This window comes from Callospermophilus lateralis, chromosome 14 (genome assembly GCF_048772815.1).
Source record: "Callospermophilus lateralis isolate mCalLat2 chromosome 14, mCalLat2.hap1, whole genome shotgun sequence".
In the NCBI taxonomy this organism is placed as follows: Eukaryota; Metazoa; Chordata; class Mammalia; order Rodentia; family Sciuridae; genus Callospermophilus; species Callospermophilus lateralis.
The window spans coordinates 89,962,771-89,984,485 of record NC_135318.1 but is presented as its reverse complement, the minus strand read 5'-3'; the positions used below and the strand labels follow the sequence as shown (position 1 = coordinate 89,984,485).

The 21,715-nt window shown below is 47.7% G+C and overlaps 1 protein-coding gene across 1 annotated transcript in view; it reads left to right on the top strand.

Annotated features, from left to right (window-relative positions):
• Nucleotides 1-21,715, top strand: part of Mertk (MER proto-oncogene, tyrosine kinase) — a 98,824-nt gene that overhangs the window by 46,512 nt on the left and 30,597 nt on the right. Inside the window, exons 5-8 of the mRNA XM_076833158.2 lie at nucleotides 423-509; nucleotides 4,396-4,511; nucleotides 10,688-10,871; nucleotides 14,399-14,550. Coding sequence (XP_076689273.2) covers nucleotides 423-509; nucleotides 4,396-4,511; nucleotides 10,688-10,871; nucleotides 14,399-14,550 — 539 coding nt within the window. The remainder of the gene's footprint in view (nucleotides 1-422; nucleotides 510-4,395; nucleotides 4,512-10,687; nucleotides 10,872-14,398; nucleotides 14,551-21,715) is intronic.

Genomic DNA, 21,715 nt, shown 5'->3' with positions numbered 1-21,715 from the left:
GCTCATCTGAAATGCTGCCCCTGTGCTCTCACTCTGCTCTTCCTGGTATTCTGAAATGTCCCCCACAGAGTGACATGGGTACAGTGGAACCGCTGACCAGCCTCAGGACACCCCTCTTCTTGGTGCTGGGACAGCGAGTCTGCCCTCTCCTCGCAGTATTGCAAGTCTGACCAACGCTGCCTCCTCCCCAGTCAGAGCCTGGAGGGGAAGGACCTGCCTGTGGGGTGCAGGGCTGCCTGCCTCGGGACCAGGGGCTTTTCTGTGTTCATGGTTTGGTCTTCTGCAGTCCACACACCTTCTCGCTGAACTCTGTGCTTTGGGCTTGAAGCGGTGAGCTGAGAAATGGTTGAATGCTGAGCCCGGGATTCCAGTAGGAGTGGTCCGTCCCCTACTCCAGGTCTCATGGTGCCTTCCCACTGCAGGTCTGACGGAGATGGCGGTCTTCAGTTGCGAGGCCCACAATGACAAAGGGCTGACTGTGTCCGAGGGCGTGCAGATCAACATCAAAGGTGAGCAGCACGGCCAGGGCCCGCGGGCTTGGGGCTGGGGTGCCCGGGGTGAGCTCCTGTAGACTTTCCACTGACTTTCTTTATGGCCTCGGACAAGTCACTTCACCTTTGTGGCTTCAGCATTCGGTTCTGAAAAACGGAGATAATTACAGAACCTACATATTGTCCAGGCTTAATGATCTCATGCAAATAAAGGGCTCACACAGTCCTAGCACAGTCAGGCGCAGTGGCACACACCTGTAACTCAGCTGCTGGGGAGGCTGAGGCAGGAGGATCGTGAGTTCAGAGTCAGCCTCAGCAACTTGGTGAGGCCCTAAGCAACTCAATGAGATCCTGTCTCTAAAAAAAAATAAATAAATAAAAAGAGCTGGGGATGTAGCTTGGTGGTTAAGTGCCCTGGGTTCAATCTCTGGCACTTAATAATAATAATAATACCTAGCACATAAGTCTTTGGTAAACACAGCAGCTCTGACATAGTCACCTCTGAGCATAGTAGCTCCTACCTCCACCTCCACCCAGAGCTTCTCCCAGCAACTTTGAAGAGCCCTGGAGGAGGGATTGCTTGAGGGGTCAGTCCAGGGAGTAGACTTTGTCCTTCCTGGGCCACTGGTGCCTGACACAAGTGTCCCCAGCTGCTGACTTAGAGGGAGGAGCCAGGAGGAGAGAGCAGGTCACAGTCTGTCTTCTGCGGGGACCCGGCTCCTACTCCTACGCCTCCTCTCCCTGCTTCCTGAGAGCTTGGATTTCAGTGGGGCTGAGTGTCCTGCACTGGGAATGACAGTGCCAGAAGCAGGCTGGGGAGACCTTCCAACCCTCCACGTGGCCTCCCTCCTCTGGAACCCAAGGGTGTGGTAACCAGAGGTGTTGGAACCGAAACTGAAAGGAACGGTCACCCTAAAGCCACCCTGTCTCTTCTCCCCTCTTCTTCCTTACTCTTAGAATCCAAGCACACCCCGTGTTTTGCCATCTGATCTTAATTTAGATATATATTATAACACATATTATAATAATGTTATATCATATATCATATGCATAATATATTATAAATCATATGCATAAAATATATTATAATTTATATAATAAATAACGTATATTCATATAATATATGGAATAACGTAACTTATGATTAATCATGTTATTAATTTTAATATAAAATTAATACATATCTATTACTAGTTATATTACTAATACTATTAATAAATAACCATAAATTACATAAATGCATCATATGTTGCATATTACATATACATATATTATATAATTTGGATACATCGCATACACTGGAGAGGTAATATTGGGACCGTGTTTCTTTCATCTTATCCTTGGGGAAACAATGCAGGAAAGAAGCAGCTTATTTGAGCTGGTGCTGGTCGAGGTTGGCACACAGGAGAGGGGTGCAAAACTACAAAAGAAACTCTTCTTCTCTTTTGCTGATTTTAGTTTCAGCAGGTCGTCTGTCCAGACAAAGGCTGTGAAAGTGCCATGTTATTTGTTGTTGTTGTTGTTTATTTGTTTTGTTTTTGGAACCAGGGATTGAACTCAGGGACACTCGACCACTGAGCCACGTCCCCAGCCCTATTTTGTATTTTAGTTAGAGACAGGGTCTCACTGAGTTGCTTAGCACCTCTCTTTTGCTGAGGCTGGCTTTGAACTCACAATCCTCCTGTCTCAGCCTCCCAAGCAGCTGGGATTACAGGTGTGTGCCAACGCACCCGGCTTTGAAAGGGCGGTTTCTAAAAGTTCACTGGAACTTTTTTAAAAGTGAGCAAACTCAAAGTGATCCCTGGAGGAAGGGTTTAACTTCCTTCCTTTTTTACAAGTCCCATTATGACAGTTCCAAAAGATATGTTGGGAATTTCAGAAATCTGTGAGTGGGTGTAAATTTGTAAAGAATCTTGTTTCCCAAACTTGTGTTTTGGGCTTTCATTTATTTTAAAATTTATGTCAGAGCAACCAAGATCCCCTTCTTCTAAATTGTTCTTGCTATGAAGCCCGGGCACAGTGATGTTTCCCCATAATGCTAGCTCTCTGGAAGCTGAGGCAGGAGGATTGCAGGTTCAAGGCCAGCCTCAGCAACTTAGTAAGATCCTGCCTCAAAAATGTATATCTGTATAAAGAAAGTGCCAGAGACATACTTCTGGGGTAAAGCTCCCTGGGTTCAATTCCTGGCACCTCCCGCAAAGTGTTATTGCTGGAATGTATGTGGTCAGATTTGGATCTAGAAGAGGCAGGTCCATCAGGACAGATCTAGATCATCTTAATGGTTCCCTGCTGAACATGGCCCAGGCCACCCTGCTGTCCCTTGTCATTCCTTCCTTCCCCACCTAGCTCAGGCCACACATGTGACCTTGTCTTGCCCCACCCCAGCCTCACGGAGCAGGTATTCCCTGTCCCCATTTACACAGAAGGGACTGTGTGTAGAGCAGGCATGTCACAGTGCCCAGGCCATGCCTGGGTAGGTGGTGGACTAGCCTCCTGGGCCTGTGGGTGCTCCCGCCCGTCTGCCTATGTGGACACAAGCTCTGGGGTCGTGCAGTCCTGAGCTCAGGGCCTTCTATTGCTTATAACCCCTCTGTGACCTGGCAAGTTTTAACTTCTCTGTGCAGCTTCCTCATCTGCAGGAAGGGACTGTAAGGCCACCTCTCTAATAGGGTTTTAGCAACAATCAAATGACCCAAAATGGCCTATGGTAATCACACAAGAATGCTGGTCATCATCTTGTATTAGATTAAATTTTACTGACAATTAAATTCAATGTGAAAAGACGAGATGCCCCAAGCTTTCAAATCCCCCTTGGATTGTCACTGAGATAGCCCTCCCGGTCCCACTGGGGACCCAGTGGCTGCAGGCACACTGTGGCACGAACCCCTCCCCCAGCAGAAGCAGTTGCCCTGTCCTCTGATTCTCACCTCTGGCCTACTGGAAAGCTGATCCCCTACACAGGCACACGTGACACACATGCACACGCGCACACACACACACACACACACATGCACACGGACACACATGCACACGGACACACACATGGACACACACACGCACATGGACACACATGCACATGGACACGCACAACATGGACACATATGCACATGGACACATGCACACAGGCACACATGAACACACACACACCACACAAACACATGGACACACACTCGCAGCCCTGTGCCACCCTCTCGTCTACTGACAGGGCCCTCTTGTCATTGGTGGTTGCAGTCAGCTTTTGTGTTGTTGGGACCAAAATGCCTGACAAGCGCGACTTAGGAGAGGAGTAGTTTATTGGGGACTCAGTTCTGGAGGTCTCAGTGCCTAGACGGCCGACTTCGTAACCTGGGCCCCAGGTGACACAGCACAGCATGGTGGAAGGGCGTGGTGGACAGAGAGCTCAGGTCACGGCCACCAGGAGAGAGAGAGCTCTGCTCACCAGGGACAAAAATATAAACCCCAAAGACATGTGACCTGGCTTCTCCAGCTGCACCCCTACCGGCTGCAGTTACCACCCAATTAACCCAGGTCACTGGATTAATCCACTGATTAGGTTCCGGCTCTCACGATCTAATCATTTCGCCTCTGACTATCCCCACAGTGCTTCCCACCATCATCGTGCCAATGTGGGCCTCCCCACGGGACTGTGCACTTCACAAAGGCAGGGCTGTGGCTCTCGTCCTTGTTTACAGCACCAGTGTCCAGCCAAGTGGCCGAGTCCCACTTCCCAGGCGCAGGCAGAGCCCTCCCGTTGCTGGAAGGACGCTGCCCTGCAGTCCAGCTGGCTCCTCTTGGAAACGGGGTCCTTGTGCTGATCGCAAGACACAAAGTGGTGAAGTGCATTTGTTCAGTGGCTTTGGCCTCCAGGGCTCACGACTGTGCTTGTGCCTTTGTGTTTCCCTAGCAATTCCCTCGCCGCCAAAAGAAGTCCGCATCCACAAGAGCACGGCTCACAGCGTTCTCATCTCCTGGGTCCCAGGTTTTGACGGATACTCTCCATTCAGCAGTTGCAGCATCCAGGTAAACCTCGCAGAGGGCCCTGCAGGGCTCGCTGCCCGTCCTGCCTCCTGAGCCCCGTTCTGCCAGCTTCCCCAGTGGGCTCCACATGCCTCGACTCCCCCGCTAGTGCCCACCACCCTCTGTCCACCATGTGCTTCCTTCTCTTTCACTGCCCAGCACCCAACCAGAAGAAGGCTTGTTTCCAAGAGAGAACATCATGAGACCAGGGAAAATTCTTTTTTTTTTTTTAGTGTCTGGAATTGAACCCAAGAATGCTTTACTACTACTGAGCCACATCTCCAGCCCTTTTTTATTTATTTATTTATTTAGAAACAGGGTATCGATGGGTTCCTTAGGGCCTCACTAAGTTACTGAGGCTGACCTTGAACTTGCTATCCTCCTTCCTCAGCCTCCCGAGTCTCTGGGATTACAGGCTTTTGCTACCTCGCCCAGTGAGGATCCATTTTTGATTACAGAAACACATTCCTGATGAGAGAAGCCCCAGTGGGACTCCTCCTGGGCTGGTGCTGTGAAGGACCAACGGGCCAGCAGCACACAGGTCACCCGTTGCTGTGAAAAGTAGCACCTAGGCAGTGTCTCCCTGGGGACCCTGGGGATTACAGGCCTTGGTGACTCTTGAGCCATTTTTAACCACTACTTAGAACTGGCATGAAAAAAAGAGTACTGTTAGAAATAGAGGCTGACCGTCCTAAAATGGTACCTTTTCCTGATGTAAGCCCTGCACCCGGGCATTCCTTTCACGAAAATGGAAACAGTGGCATTAACACTACTGTTTACCGAGTGGCCACAGTGGCCCAGGGACTTTGCAGACGCCTGACTAGAAATACAGAGTGCTTCAGGGTCCGAGTCCTCGCACAGCCTCTGCGCAGCAGAACTGAGTGGCATCCCGGGCAGCTGTGACACCCAGAGCAGAGCTGGGACCCCTGTGCTCCGCAGCCTGGGGAGCATCTGTGTGGAGCAGGTCACCAAGCATCAGGATCATCTGCTGATCATGAGAGCGCATTCTGCTGTGCGTGTCACCCACGGGGCAGGGATGGTCCTGTCTCCTAAATGCCTTGTTTATTACTTAAAAAGTCTCACCGTCACATAGGCCAGCCTGCCAAGTCAGGGAAGTGGCTTCTGAAGAATGTTTTTGATAGCAAACAATTACTTTCTCTGCCCTTAGTGCCTCCTACTCTATCTAACAGCTGTTCTTTCTCTGAAGAATAAAAATAAGCATTATCCCTAAAAATAACCTTCACCCTATCCCACCATTCGAAGCCTGGCTTAATTTTTTTTTTTTTAGATCGATTAAGAATTTTTGTTGTCAAGACTTCAAAAATTTCAGTAGAAAATTTAGGTTCATATATTTTGGCTTTGTTGAAGAATAGACAACATTTTTTTAAACGTGTCAATTAGATTCAATTAGCATTGTTCAAAATTATTAATACATTTCCCATATTGAATTTAAGAACATTTTTCAACAAAAGAAATCTAAAAAAATAATAAAAAGACAGATTACAAGTGGGAGAAGATATTCCCAACAATTACAAAGTAATAATATCAGAAGATTTAAAAAATAAAGACGGACCAGTAAGAAATGCAAGATTGACTCAACTGAAAAATTGTGGCAAATATAGACGAGGCCTTGTACTGAATAAAAATAAAACATAAGAATAAAATTATTGGAAATCAGCAAAAATTTTAATATGACACAAATACCATTTACATCCATTCCACTGACAAAGACTATGTGATAATACCAAATGTTAGGAGGGATATGGCCATGGAGAAGCTCTTATACATAAAAGTATAAATAAGTACAAATATTTTCAAGAGTTTAACATTATCACCTATCCTGGCTTAATTTTTGTCCACCTTTTTTTTTTTTTTTTTTTTGTAAACCTCCCAGGTACCAGCAACCTATCATCAGGGATAACCTTTTTTTTTTTTTTTCTGTGGCAGAAGGAATTGAACCCACGGCCTCATGCAAGCACTCTTCCACGGAGATACATCCCCAGCTAATAGCCACCTTTCTTTAAACACTTTTTTTTTTTTTGAGGTTTATTTCATATTCTATAACAGTTACCCATCTAAAGCATACAGTCCAATGGTTTTGAGTATATTCCCAACCACACCACCATCTAATTGCATCTATAGTCATAAGAACTTTTTATTCAGCTTTTTATGCTTTCTTATGATAGCTCTTTTTGATTTTGGTTATTAGCATCTTTTTTTTTTTTTTTTTTTTTTTTTTTTTTTTAAAGAGAGAGTGAGGGAGGAGAGAGAGAGAGAGAATTTTTTAATATTTATTTTTTAGTTATCGGCGGACACAACATCTTTGTTTGTACGTGGTGCTGAGAATCGAACCCGGGCCGCACGCATGCCAGGTGAGCGCGCCACCACCTGAGCCACATCCCCAGCCCCGGTTATTAGCATCTTGCTGGCTAATGAGTTGGGAAGTATGCCTTATTCTTCAATTTCTTGAATATTTAAATCTTTTAAAAATTTCTCATGAATCCATCAGCAAAGGCCAGCTGGTCCCTGGTTTTCTTTCTGGGAAGATTTTTAATATTAGTTCAGTGTTTTTACTTGGTGTAGGTCTACTCAGATTTCTATTTCTTCTTGAGTCAGTTTTGATAGTCTGTGTTTCTAGGAATTCAATCATTTCATCTAAGTTTTCTAATTGTTGGTCTACCATTATTCATAGTATGCCATTATAATCCTTTTAAATTTTTTGAGGTTCATAGTAATGTCCTTCCTTTCATTCCTGATTTTAGTAATTTGCATCTTCCCTTTCTCATTTTTCTTAATCAGTCTAGCTAAAGATTTGCCAGTTTTGCTGATCTTTTTTGAACAACCAACTTTGTTTCTTTGAAATTTTTTCTATTGTTTTTCTGACCTCCATCCTATTCCTTTTTGCCTTAGTCTTCAATTTCTTCTGTTTGCTCCAGTTTAATTTTCTCTTTATTTTCTAATTTCCTGAGGTAGACCATTAGGTAATTGATGGGAGATTTCTTTTTAAGTAGAGGTGTATATGCTATGCATTTCCCTCTCAGCACTGCATTAACTGCATCACATGAAGTTACTTTTTATTGTGTTTTGAGTCATCTCAAGTTTTTTGTTTTTGTCTTTTTCCCTGGAATTTCATCTTAGTCCTCTTGGTTATAGGAGTATGTTGTTTAATTTTCACATAGTTGTAAAAATTTCACATTTTCTTCCTTTGCTGATATCTAATGGAATAACATCGTGTCTGGAGAATATACGTATTATGATTTCAGTAGTTTTTAATTTGTAAAGAAGACTGTTTCAGAGGCACTTGAGAAGAATGAGTATTTGGCTATAGTTGGTGGAGTGTTCTACACGTGGCGGATCTAGTTGGTTGGTGGTCTCGTTGGTCTTCTGTTCTCTTGTTGCTTTTCTGCCTAGTAAGCCTATCTGTAACTGGAAGTGGAAGATTGAGGTCTCAAATTTTATGAAGGGGGGAGCCCTGGGGATGGAACCCTGGGCCTCACGCATGCTGAGCACATGCGTGCTCTGCTGCTGAACTACTCCCCCAGCCCCTCAAGTTTTATTTTTGAGTTGTCTATTTCTCCCTTCAGTTCTATCAGTTTTCTCATCATGTGTTTTAGGGCTCTATTATTAGGAACATGCGGTGCATGTTTCCCTAGAAGTCGACATTTTTCATTTATAACGTCACTGACATGTGGACCAGCCCTTTTCAAATGGGCCCCGCTAAACTGGGGTTGCCTTCTCTCCCGAGGGCCATAACTTGAGGGGGGCTCTGAGGAAGACCCTCCCCACACCTTGGGAAACCCCTGAAGGTGGGAGATGGTCACAGACAAGCCTCCCCTGCTCTGTCTGTGCCGTGGCTTTTGTACCGTGAAATGTCACCCTAGGACAGCCCGAGGCCAGGCCCTCTTGCCCATCTTGGATCCTGTCCTCCTTTCCTCTCCACTGGGACTGCTAGACTTAGCACACAGGAACACAGGACCCAGTGCTCTATGATTTATCTGTACTAAAAAGTATTTGAACTTCATATTGAACCGAGTGTCCTTTTTTCCTTTAGCAGGTCTGGGTTAGTGGGGTGGGCCCCAGGAGTTACCCTTGTACCTTTTGCTGATGAAGAGTGAATCCCCATTCCTGAAACCACCAAGTATGGCTCTGTGCTTTGCTATAATTTTAAACTCTGACTTGGTAACAAATGAATGTTCTGGACGAGATTCAGATCCACACACTAGCGGGACACACCCTTCTGCTTCCTTTGGTCCTGACATTAGGCCCTTCCGTCACCCATTTTTGGGCCACAGGCTCCATGTCTAATTTTAGCTCTGGCACCTACTCCTTGCCGCTCCAGGCCCTCTCCCCAGGGCCCATGAGAAGGACCTTCCAGAAGCTCGGCTTCTTCCAGGGATGCGCTGTAGGAGTGTGGGTGCCTGGAAACGCTCCACCTGTGGCTCTGGAAACCGGGTGGGGACAGAGCCAGCCTCGTCCTCGTGGCTGGTCACAGGAAGGAGTGTGTACTCCAGTGCGAGAAAACAAAGTCACTTCTGCCGCCCAAGATAAGCACAGGGCCCTGTTTCTCCACCAGTGGCTCCTCGGGACAACTGGTACCTTCCTGTCCCCCCACAGGATCTGAGTCAGAGGTGGAGCTCGGCCCCCACCCCCTCACGGCACCCACCAGGGGATGTAGAGTTCCAAAATGGTTATTTCTGGCCTGCTGCCCTACACTGCCACCCGTATCCTGAAATTACAGCACCGTGCATTCCCATCCCATAATTGCACGCCTGTTACTAAGGGCAAGCAATATCTTATGGAGTGGAGATTTTTTTTTTTTTTCCAAATTGCTCTTAGTTTTACATGGTACTGTCTGTCTTTTCAGATTTTATAAGTATTCATGTTGTAGAAAAAAAAACATGTAGTGGGAGAAAAAGAAATCTCCTATCACCCCAACCCCAAACAGGAGGTGTGCTTGAGGGAAAGAGGTAGCTTTGGTCCAGGACTGGAGTTTTTCTGGGTCTCTTGCTGTGCACACAGACATTTAGAGAGGGGTGTGGGGAGGCTTGTGGAGTGTGTGCGGGAAGGGATGAGGAAATTCATGTTTAAAGGAGATTTGGAAAAAACTTCTGGATGAAATGTAAATGATCCTTTGCTGTATCTCCCCCCTCAAAATGCCATAAAATTGGCATTGCCTGTGTGTGCTTGTGGAGTTGAGTTTCTATTTGAGTGAAGAGGGGAAAGAAGAAAAGGCACACTGCTGAAATTAGCTTCAAGGCAAGAGTGTGGATTCTCAGGCTACGTCATATAAAGAAGATAAATTTTAAAAAGTGAAGCCAACAAATCCATCTACCCAGAGGAAGATCTGGAAAGCAGTGTCTTTAAAGGGCCAGAGGGTAAATATTTTAGGCTGTGCCAGTCATATGCAGGGTCCTGCCTGTGTTGCATAGTCTGTGAAACATCTGGAAGATGAGATCAGGAATCGGGGTGGGGCCAGGCATGGGGCAGAGGGACACGCCTGTAATCCCAGCAACCTGGGAGGCTGAGGAAGGAGGCTCACAGATTCAAAGCCAGCCTCAGCAACTTAGCAATGTCCTAAGCATCTTAGCGAGACCTTGTCTCAAAATGGAAGATAAAAAGGGCTGGGGATGTGGCTCAGTGGTTAAGCAGCCCTGGGTTTAATCCCCAGTACCAAAAAAAAAAAAAAAATTAATAATAATGATAATAATAATAGAAGTGGGTCTGGAATGGGCTGGGGTTGTGGCTCGGTGGTAGAGCACTTGCCTAACATGTGTGAGGCCCTGGGTTTGATCCTTAGCACCACATAAAAATAAATAAATTAAATAAAGGATCGTGTCCAACTACAACTAAAATATAAATGTTAAAAAAAAAAGAAGTGGGTCTGGGGGAGGAGGGGCTACCTTACTTTATTTTCTAGTATAATGTGGGCTATAACCCTTATGAGATAATTATACTTAGTTGCTTTGTTAACAGTGAGAATCTTTAGGATAGGCATTTCCCACCATCCCCAATGGCTGCCCCAGTAGCTTGAGCGATGGTGGGAGAAGTGTGTGTGCCCTGAGAGGAAGCAGACCTGTCCCCGTCCAGGTGCAGAGGAAGGGCCACGTGCAGAGGATGGCGTTTGTGCCAGGTGGGGCCCTCCCAGCCTCTGACTGACGCTGGTCCTTCACTTTACTCAGGTCAAGGAAGCCGGCCCGCTGAGTACCGGCTCGCTCATGACCTTTCACACCTCGGCCACCCCACAGCTGTATCAGATCGAGCAGCTGCAAGCCCTGGCTAACTACAGCGTCGGCGTGTCCTGCATGAACGAGATAGGCTGGTCAGCAGTGAGCCCTTGGGTCCTGGCCAGCACCACCGAAGGAGGTAACTCCGGGGACTCATGGTGGATGTTCCCGGGCTGTGTGAACACTCAGACCTTTTCCTGGGTCCTGGTTTTTAGTGTTCACTTTAAAAGGGGTTAGGGGAAACATCCATGCTACCTCTGGTAGTGTTTTCTTTTATACGGGAAGATAATGCACACTTTTAAAAGCCAGTGTCATTTTAAATTAAAATATAATACACAAAAGTTATTATTCATAGCATTAAACTCAAGAAACAGTGACCTGGGTCTGGCTAACATTTGCCTAGCACCCGAAGGTGCTTTCCAGGCTGTTCTGCGTAAGGGCCTCCCCCAGCTGCGGGCACTAGGCACTATCTTTACCTAGGTACTGTTCCTAGGAACTGTCTTTACCTAGGTACTGTTCCTAGGAACTGTCTTTACCTAGGTACTGTTCCTAGGTATTATCTTTACCTAGGTACTGTTCCTAGGAACTGTCTTTACCTAGGTACTGTTCCTAGGTATTATCTTTACCTAGGTACTGTTCCTAGGTATTATCTTTACCTAGGTACTGTTCCTAGGTATTATCGTCTTTACCTAGGTACTGTTCCTAGGTATTATCTTTACCTAGGTACTGTACCTAGGTACCGTCCTTACACTTTAAAGACTCTTCTCTGTGTCGCTTTTGATTTTAGATTTCTTTCCTTTTCTGTGAACAAGGGAATGGCCGTGGCAGCTCTGTCCCCTTCCGGTCACGTAGTTTCTGTTGTCCCCAGTTCAGGGTCCTCACTTCACCTACACAGGCTCTTCCCCGCCCTGTGTCTCTCCCTGTACAGTCAGCGTCACAGTCAGTACAGATGGAGAGACGGGTCTGGATCTGAAATTTTGAGGGCTTGAGGACGGGGGATTGAGCTAAATTAGAAATCAGTGCCACAGCCAGGCACAGTGGTGCACACCTGTTACACCAGCAGCTCAGGAGGCTGAGGCAGGAGGATCACAAGTTCAAAGCCAGCCTCAGCAGTTTAGCAAGGCCCTCAGCAACTTGGAGACCCTTCGTCTGGTCATCTTGGTAACCATGTTGCTCTCACAGCAGGGAGTGACCTATAAATGACAACTAGGTTCAGTTAGCTGAGGGTGGTTTTCAACCTGTATTCCTGCTGATTTTTTTTTTCCTACCTGTTGTATCGACACCTGTTTCATGAGGTGGCATATACTTTGTTTTTACATATATTTTACATGTATGTTTGTGTAGATGTGCACAAGCACAGAATACACATTGCTTTTAGGGGGGAGTAGAGAATTGAACCCAGGGCCTCACACATGCTAAGCAGGTGGTCTACCACCGAGCTCCACCCCAACCCCCAAACTGCATTTTAATCCTTTCACAGTCTCTGCCTCTAAATTGGGGCATTTATTCCATTCAAGTGTAGCACTGCCATTTGAGTGGGGTGGACCAAGGTACATCACGTTTTCTCTGTTCTTTGTGTAATTTGTTCTCCTGTTCTTCCTTCTTTTGGGTCAGTCAAATATTTATCTCCATTGTTGATTTTGGGGCCTTAACTCTTTCTCTGTTCTTTGTTGTTGTTAGGAACAGGTTTTACTTTATTTTTGTTTGTTCTTTTTAGTTATACATGACAGTAGAGTCTATTTTGATCACATACACAAAGAACAGAGAAAATGTGATGTACATCTTCCCAGACCTGTCCCCATTTTAGTACCTATGACCTCGGCTACTGAGCTTCCCCATGTTCTTTGGGGAGAATAGACTTGCTGAGTTGCAGCTCTCAAATGTATCACAATTTCTCTTCTACCATTGACTTTTTTTTTTTTTTTTTTTTTTTTGGTACCAGGGATTGAACCCAGAGGTGCTTAACCACTGAGTCACATCCCCAGCCTTTTTAATGTTTTATTTTGAAGCCGGATCTCACTTAGTTGCTTAGGGCCTCACTAAATTGCTGAGGTTGGCTTTGAACTCGAGATCCTCCTGCCTCAGCCTCCAGAGTTGCAGGGATTATGGGCGTGTGTCACTACACTCAGCTACCTACTGACTGCTTTTTGCCCTTAAAATTCCTTCTTGTCACTGTAGAGGGGTTCTAGGAGGAGGCAGACACAAAGGCCTGTGGAGTCAGCATGCTCACTCATAAATTCTGCAGCAGACTGCAAGGTGTGTGTCTTATCCCATAGGCACGGCGCTGGCAATGTGACTGTGACGGTTCCCAAGCTGAGCTGAGCTTTACCTTCATGGTTTCTGCTCCCAGAGTCAGTAGGGATGAGGAGGACTATCGTGGTTTTTTGTTTAATTTTGCTTTGTTTTCCTTTCTGACATATGAGAAATATGGAGTCTTTAAGTACAATTATAGGCAATATACAGTTTGGTGTATATTATTCCAATTTTTTAATTCCTTCTCTATATAAATCACTTTTTTTTATTTCTAAAATGGTCCAACATGTACTTTTTTTTAATTAATATCAGTGCACATAATATACCTCATTCTTTTCAGTGGCTGGGTAGTTAGTATGCCATTGGGAAATGTATCAAAATTTATATTATAATTACTGACCGATGGCATTTATTCCCATTACATTGCAATGAATGTAACTCCAGCTATAGATTGAATTCATGGAAATAAAATCATTGGTCAAAGAGCATGTTTTCAATTTTAATAGAAACTGTCAAGTTCTTCACTCCCCAAATAGTGTAGTAGTGGTCTTGACTTGTGTCCCATATACCCATGCACTTGTATCCTTACACCCACACACACTTATAACACACACTCGGCGGGTCTCCCGTATCTGTGGGTTCAGCATCCTCAGATCAAACTAACGAAAGATCAAAAACACTTGAGAGAAAAATCGCAACTGTGCTGAACACATACAGATTTCTTGGTATCATTATTTCCTAAGCAATGAAGTAGAACAGCTATTTATGGAGCATTTACCCTGTTGAAGGTACCACAAGTCACCTAGAGATGACTGAGAGCAGGACGAGGGTGTTCTGTGCAAATCCTGCATTTTGTGGGAGGGACTTGGGCAACTGTGAGTGTCATTGTCTGGGGTGGTTCCCAGGCGATGGCTTGCAGACCCTGGGGGCTGCCTAAGACTTTTCATTGACTGATTATCTCTATTCAGATCAGTAACCTGCCTCTGCATGTGGTGGCAGCTTCAGACTGACCTCAACCCTGACTTCAACATCTTAGAAACCACAGAACTGCTCCCCAGTCGGCCTGGGGACTGTGCAGCCCTCAGGTGTCAAGGCCACCCTGGGGGTCTCTCCAGGAACCCACGAGCATCCCCTGCCTCCTTCCCACCCTTCTCTGTCATCCCACTTCAGTTCTTGTGGCCTTTTAGCTTCAGAGGTGAATCTTGAGGCTCCAGGAGCCTGCACCACCTACTGGTTGGGGCTCCTGTCATATTTCATGGACCTTAAGTGACGACGGAAATCTGTTTTCAGTTTCCATTTTTTGTGTGTGTGCTTTTCACGGGACACTTGAAGGCCAAGCCCTGGAAAACCAGGAGAGTGGCTCCACCGCGCTTGTCCCTGTGGCTCTTTACCTTCCTCTGCTTTTCTTTGCAGCACCATCGGTGGCACCTTTAAACGTCACTGTGTCCCTGAACGAGTCCGGAGGTTACCTGGACGTCAGGTGGACGAAGCCCCCGATCGCGCGGCAGGCGGGGCAGCTGGTGGGCTACCAGATATCACATGTGTGGCAGAGCTCGGGGACTTTCGTAAGTCAGAGCCTGAGTTCCCTACTTTGTCCCTTTTCGGCCTGCTGATTCATTTCTGTTTCAGAAGCTCTGGTTTTGCTGAGTAGACCTGGCCTGATGGCATGAGGCCGGGCACCTGATGTCATGAGGCTGGGCACCTCTTGGTGGGACTTGAGTGAGCATCGGTGGTGACGGAGCAGGCCTCCGTTCAGCCGATGGGTCGGGAGCTCATCCTCTGTGGCCACCTGTGGTGCTGAGGATGAACCCAGGGCCTTGTGCGTGCGAAGCAGGCTCTACCAAGTGAGCTATCTCCCCAGCCCCGGGATTTAGGCTCTTATGGGAAGATGAGAGGGTGACCCAGGCAATCGCAGCATGAGGTCAGGGCGCAGTGGGGTTGGGCAGTCTGATAGCTCAGAGCCTCTGAGGAAGGTTGTCAGGGAAGATCCTCAACCTCAGAGGATAAGCAAGCATGCTGGCCAGTAGGGCCCAGCTCCATAGGAGCCCAAACTAGACCAAGCCACATGGCCACCCATGTCACAGCCAGCAAAGGAGCCCCAACCAGGGGGAACGAGACCCCCAGGGCCACATGATGGGCCCAGGGGTAGGACATGTGGCTGAGGGTCCCAGGGCCAAGAGCTGATGAGAGCCTTGTGTAGCAGCCAGCAAACAAGCCCTCCCCGGTGCAGTTGCCTCCGAGTCCTGCCACGGCCACTGGCTTCCCTTGTTGCCAGGTGAGCCATCCCGGAATGGCTCAAGGTCAGGGAGGTGAGGCCTTGCAGATTGGCATGTGTTCTGCAAGGCTGTGCAAAGATGCTGGAGGCCCGTGGCACACTGTTCCTCCCAGCAAAGGTGGCACTTGATCTGGGCCTGTGTTAGTCAGGGGTCAGAAAGAGATTCATTATGAAGAGTTGGCCCATACAGTCAGAGGCCGAGAAGGCTTTGGAGCTGCTATCTGCAAGCTGGAGCCCCAGGAGAGCCAGGGGTGGGATGGGGGTCTGGAAGCTGAGAACCAGGGGACCCTGTGCATAGATCTCTGGCTAAGGCGGAAGACCACATCTCAGAATCCGCCTCCTCATCCTTTCCTGTGGAGGCTGGACGATGCCCACTCATGCTGGGGCAGCCATCCTCTCTCCTCAGTCTGCTGATTCTAATGTTGATCTCCTCTGGAAACATCCTCACAGACATACCCAGAAACGGTGTCCAGCCAAATAGCCAGGCACTGCACAACCCAGTCGAGGTGACACATGAACCACCACGGCTTGGCATAACTTTTTAAAAAATATTTTGTTTTTAGTTGTAGTTGGACACATACCTTTATTTTATTTTTATGTGGTGCTGAGGATCGAGCCCAGCGCCCCACACATGCAAGGTGAGCACTCTACTGCTGAGCCACAGTCCAGCCCAGCTTGGCCTGATTTCGACAGATGAAAATGGAGGAGTCTTGGGTGGAAAAGGATGTCATGGAAGGAGGTGTCAATGCAGTGGCTCTGAGGGACTGAGGGCTCTCTCGAAGGTTCGGAACATGCGTCCTTTGTGACAGCATGGTAGGAGGTGAAGCTGGACTGGGGAGCTGTGACCCCAATATGGGCAGTGCGGAAGTCAGGCCGAGGCAGAGAGAGTTAGTGGATGGCCAGGGAGCCAGTGAGAGGCATGAGTCCAGGGGTAGGATGTGAGGCTTGTGGATTATGGACAAGGATTATGTCAGTTTTCGCTTATGGAATAAAGTTGAGTTTATTGATATAAATAGCCTTCAAATTTGCCTTCGTTCCACTAGAGCATCTTGGTGACCTGCCTGGTCTAAAAGAGTAGCTAGGGAGCTCAGCAATTGGCTTCCTGTCTTGGGAGCTCCTTCCTGTCTTGGGAGCTCCTTCCTGTCTTGGGAGCTCCTTCCTGTCTTGGGAGCTCCCCTGTCCTGGAAGGTTTTCTGGCTCACAGAGAATGTATACCACAGGTGTCACCAAGGTTTATTCTGAATACCCACCGGCATGTGCTTGGTACTGGGCGAGGCATTGGTGAGGTGCATGGTAGGTCAGGTGGCTTCTGCTTCTACCTCAAGGCTGGGAAGGATCCCTTTCACCTAGTAACGATTCCCCAGTGTGAGCGCTCATTCCATTCACAAGAGCAAACAAAGGCCAAGGGCATCCTGGGTGACATAGGGACTGCCTCCCTGGCACCGGCCACACCCTTCCTGAAGGTCCCTGCTGCCCCAGGAACTCAGCCCAAGACAAGGAGGGGGCAGCTGGGGATGGAGGCTGAGCGGGGCTGGGTGGGCAACTTCCAGACAGGGCCCCTGCCACGGGGAAGGGAAGAACTGGGGAGATACCGACTCTGACGCACAAGGGCAGGAGCGCTGGTCTCACTGATGGGGCTGGCTCTCCTTCACCAGACCAGGGAAAGCAGGCTCCTTTGTGTGGTCACATCCCAGACCCATCTCACCCTGGGACAGCTTCCTCTCAGCATCTTCAAGGATGTATACAGGGCCTTGCACAAGTCGTCCAGCTCTTCAGCAGGAGAGGGGGCGGGGTGAATGGCCCAACAGCTACAACCCTCGATGACGGTCTGAACTTTGTTCCAGTGTTTTGTTTTTGTTTTTGTTTTTGGTGCTAGGAGTTGAATCCAGAGGTGCTTAACCACTGAGCTACATCCCCAACCCTTTTTTTAAATTTTGAGACAGGATCTTGCCTCACTAAATTGCTTGAACTTGCAATCCTCCTGCCTCAGCTTCCTGAGCTGCAGGGATTATATTCCAATCATTTTTTTTTTTTAAGATTTCAAAAACATATGAAATGTTCCATATGCCATATTTTAATGGCACGCAGTGCTTTTACTTTATCATCATGGCACAGTTGACCAGCTGGAACAGTTATGGTCTCTCCATTCCTTTGGGGTGACTGCACCGGGGCATGGGTCCAGCCCTGCTCCAGTTGGCATTGCTGTGCATGCCCACAGGGCAGGACAGAAAGGGGCTATGCCGGCTAAGGCAGCATAACCCGGGCTGTCTTGGAAGTCAGGTGCACATTCTGCCTTGCCATTGTTTGCTGGATGCTTTGCACTTGGGGACGACTTAGTGCGTCTCTGGCCAGGGAAACCTGCGGAGGAGAAGACAGAACTTTGGGGCAGGTTTGCTCCGGGTGCCCTGGAAACAAAGGTGTGCAGTTATTTTCTCTCTCACACTCTCCATCATTTATCAGAACTGCTTTTCCCCTTTTTTTTATTTTTTATTCTTTTTCCCCTCCTGTCAGGAAGCAATCTTCTGGAAGCAGGAGGTGATAGAAGTAGAGGAAAAAGAAGAGGGCTCAGGCCCGTGTTCTGCCTCACGTAAACACTGTCCCTGAGCGGGGAGAGCCTGCTTGGCCTCGCGCCTAGGAGAGGACGGTTCCGGGTCCTTTCCCCAGGCCTCTGTGCCAGCTGCCCCCGGACCAGCTGCATTTCCCCCTTGGCACTCAGGGAGTCACATGCCTGTCCGAAAGGCTCAGTAATTGTGGTTCAGTTCCTTAGGAATGTCCTCTTCCTCTGTTGACAGAAGGTAGGGGTCACCAGCAGACACGCGAGTGGCCTGAAGCCAAGCCAGCGGGTCCGGAGAGCTGCAGGGCTCCCTTTGTTCTTTCCTCCCAGCGTGACGAAGCCACTTCTCTTGAGCTGAGGCATGAGAAGCGCAGCAGCAATGAAAGCTATAGGAGTCACTGTGGCCTCATGAGCCAAGTGCCACCAGCACTCAGCTGTGCTGTGTGTCATCAAACCTATCCCCTCTGCAGTGAGAACGATGCCACCACTGTGAGGGCTGTGACCCTTCCCGTCACTCACCTCCCTGCAGAGGCCAGATCATCCCGGCCCGGCGGTCATCTGCCCCTGCACCCACTCTGTACTCCGTGCATCACGACGGTCTTGTGACAACAGAAGAGTTGGTGGCTCACGTTACTTTGGGAACAGTCCCTGATGCAGATAAGCTTCTGGCGCACAATGGGCAACAAGAGGCAGAACGTGAAGTCCGGGGCAGGGAGGCAAACCTGTCCAGAGGGAAGTTTGCAGTGAGCCCGTGTCCGTCACTCAGCCTCCAGAGCTGGCCTCCACCTCCAGGGAAATGCTCCGGCACAGCTTCGCTTTATGCACTGATGAGGAGGGTGGGCTGTGCCCTTGTCATCCACAACTGTGGTGTTGTGTGCAGACTAAGAACCTCTGGTCTTCACTAGATGGATGTTTATTACTCTCAATGAAGATTCTACCTTTTTTTTTTTTTTTTTTTTTGGTACCAGGAATTGAACCCAGGGGCACTTAACCACTGAGCCACATCCCCAGCCCCTTCTTATATTTTATTTTGAGACAGGGTCTCACTAAGTTGCTGAGGGTCTTGCTAAGTTGCTGAGGCTGGCTTTGAATTTGCAATCCTCCTGCCTCAGCCTCCTAAGCCTCTGGGATTACAGGCGAGTGCCATTGCACCTGGCTGATTCCTACCTTTTCAAATTCTATTTTTCTTGATACCTCTTGCCTCCCAAAACAGGGCTCAAAGTCCAAAGGTAAAGAGCAAGTACACACTATTTATTTTTTAACTTAGAGCCCTGCCTTGCTCATCTTTAAAGGGCCTTGAACTTGCCTTGTAGGCACTGTGGAACCAAGGAGTGGACCTCGACACACCACCCAAGCCAGCTGGAGACATTCTGTGCATGTGCCTCTGATGAGACGCGGGCTCATTTTCCCCACCCCATCCCTGTTCCCATTCCACGAAGAGAGAGTTCATTCAGCAAATAAGTTTAGAACATATTGCATGGTAACCGCCCCCTTGAAGAACCAGAGTGTGTATTGGCAAGTTCAAGGCCCTTGAATGTTCTGTAGCAAGTCAGTTTTGACCCAGGATTGCCCACACGTTCCATAGAACTCATGTTCTTATGTGTGGTTTTCCTGGAGCTCATTGGTAGGGATTATGACCCTGATGCTGGTTTGTAAAGGACAGAGATCCTAGCAGGAAGCCTTACAGCAGAAATCGCCATGGCCTTGAAAGTGACTTCCTCAAAGACCCAGAGAAGCTGCACTTCACAAAACAATTCCTCGACTCTGCCTCCTCCTGAGCGGGCAGTGGCTGCCAGGGCAGCTGAGAGGCACCTGCGTGTCGGCGCCTGCCCACACCTCCTTCATTCCTGTCTCCTCTCCCAGCCAGAGGAGGCAGAGCATTTGAGCTGGCGGTAAGGCATGAGTCACGGGCCAGGTTCTCATGAGACAGGCCACTTCAGGGATTCATCGAGGGTGGTCCACTTTGCCAGGAGATTGCCAGGAGGTGATCTCCACAAACAAGTCCAGCCAGCCTCCTGGTTTGGGACACTGACAGCTTGGTAATTTTCTCCACTGCAGGAAGACTTGAAAGATACCCAGGGTCAGCCTGGAAGAGGGCGTTCTGTTTCCAGCGAGAAAGACCCAAGAAAAGCACCTTGTTACCCACAGTCGAGGATACCAGTGACTACCATTGATTGTTTGCAGCATGCCAGGTTCTGGGGTGTTTACCTACAGGAACTCATTTAACTCAAGAAAGATGATATTCTCCGTTTTCAGCCAAGAAAACAGAAGCTCAGAGACATTGAGTAACTCACCCAGAGTCACAGAGCTTGGCACGGGCAGAGCTGGTGTAGAACCCAGGTGTGACTGACTCCAAAGCCCGAGCTTCCCTGAGCCCACTGCTTTTGCCAGAGACCTTCCACCCTCTTCCCAACACAGTGTCTCTTATTCAGGCTCCACAGTGTGGCCCCTCAGCAGGAAGAAGTAAGAACAGATACAATCTGGGCGCAGTGTTGGCTCACGCCTGCAATTCCAGCAGCTTGGGAGGCTGAGGCTGGAGGATGGCAGGTTCAAGACCAGCCTCGGCAATTTAGCAAGACCCTGTCTCAAAATTAAAAAATGGAGTGGGGAAATAGCTCAGCGGCAGAGCAACCCTGGGCTCAATCTCTAGTACTGCAAAAAAAAAATAAAGGACACGTTTCAGAGAGGAAGATGTGGGGGTTGGGGGGTGGTGCCTGAGAGACTGCTTACAGCCCTTTTGAACAAGTCACCTTGGTGATCATTGTGTGTCAGCAACTTTTAGAATCTGATGGTTCTTTCTGTGTTGAGCATTACTGTTTTTTGAGGCTAAAAAATGCGCCATATTCTTAAATCCAGTTATGAGTCACAGGGCATTCTCTCAGAGCCTGGGGATAATAAAGCCTTTGGATAACTGTGAACAAATCACTGCAGTCACCCTGCCTAACTTTAATGCCACCCACAAGAAAAAAAAGACATTGTCTTGCCAAAGGTGTACTCTTAGTATCCTGACCCACAAAGTTCCTTATGTCTTCTTTTATATGGAAGTGAAATTGTAATCCAATGTCATATTTTAAATTCAATTCCAGTACCTGAAAAGGCTCTCAGATTTCTACAGCCTGGGGATATGATCCTTATGTTGGTTAAAAAAAAAAAAAAAAAAAAAAAAAAAATGGAGGCTCTTTAAATGAGAAATATGCAGTTGGCCCACGGCACGTGCCCCACCACCAGACCACCTGTGCCAGGGAAACAGCCCTACTTTATGTGGCCCGCACTCTGATGGTACCGAAATGTTGGCTCTTTCATAATCCAATCTGAAATGGGTTTCTCGGACAACTTTCAAAAATCAGAATGGAAATAAACCCTTGGGGTTATGGATATGGGAGTATCTTTCTTTTTTTCTTTTAATTTTCTTTTTTTCATCTTTCATACATTTGATTCAAGTGAGTTATGCACTTCCATTTTTACCCCAAATACAAATTGCAGAATCACATCAGTTACACATTCACAATGTTTACATAATGCCATATTAGTGACTGTTGTATTCTGCTGCCTTTCCTATCCCCTACTATCCCCCCTCCCCTCCCCTCCCATCTTCCCTCTCTACCTCATCTGTTGTTGTTCAGTTCTCTCCCTTCCCCCCCCTTTCCCCTCACAACCTCATATATGTGATTTCGTATAACGATGAGGGTTTCCTTCCGTTTCCATGCAATTTCCCTTCTCTCTCCCTTTCCCTCCCATCACTCATCTCAGTTTAATGTTAATCTTTTCCTCATGCTCTTTCCCCCTGTTCATTTCTTAGTTGCTCTCCTTAAATCAAAGAAGACATTTGGCATTTGTTTTTTAAGGATTGGCTAGCTTCACTTAGCATAATCTGCTCTAATGCCATCCATTTCCCTGCAAA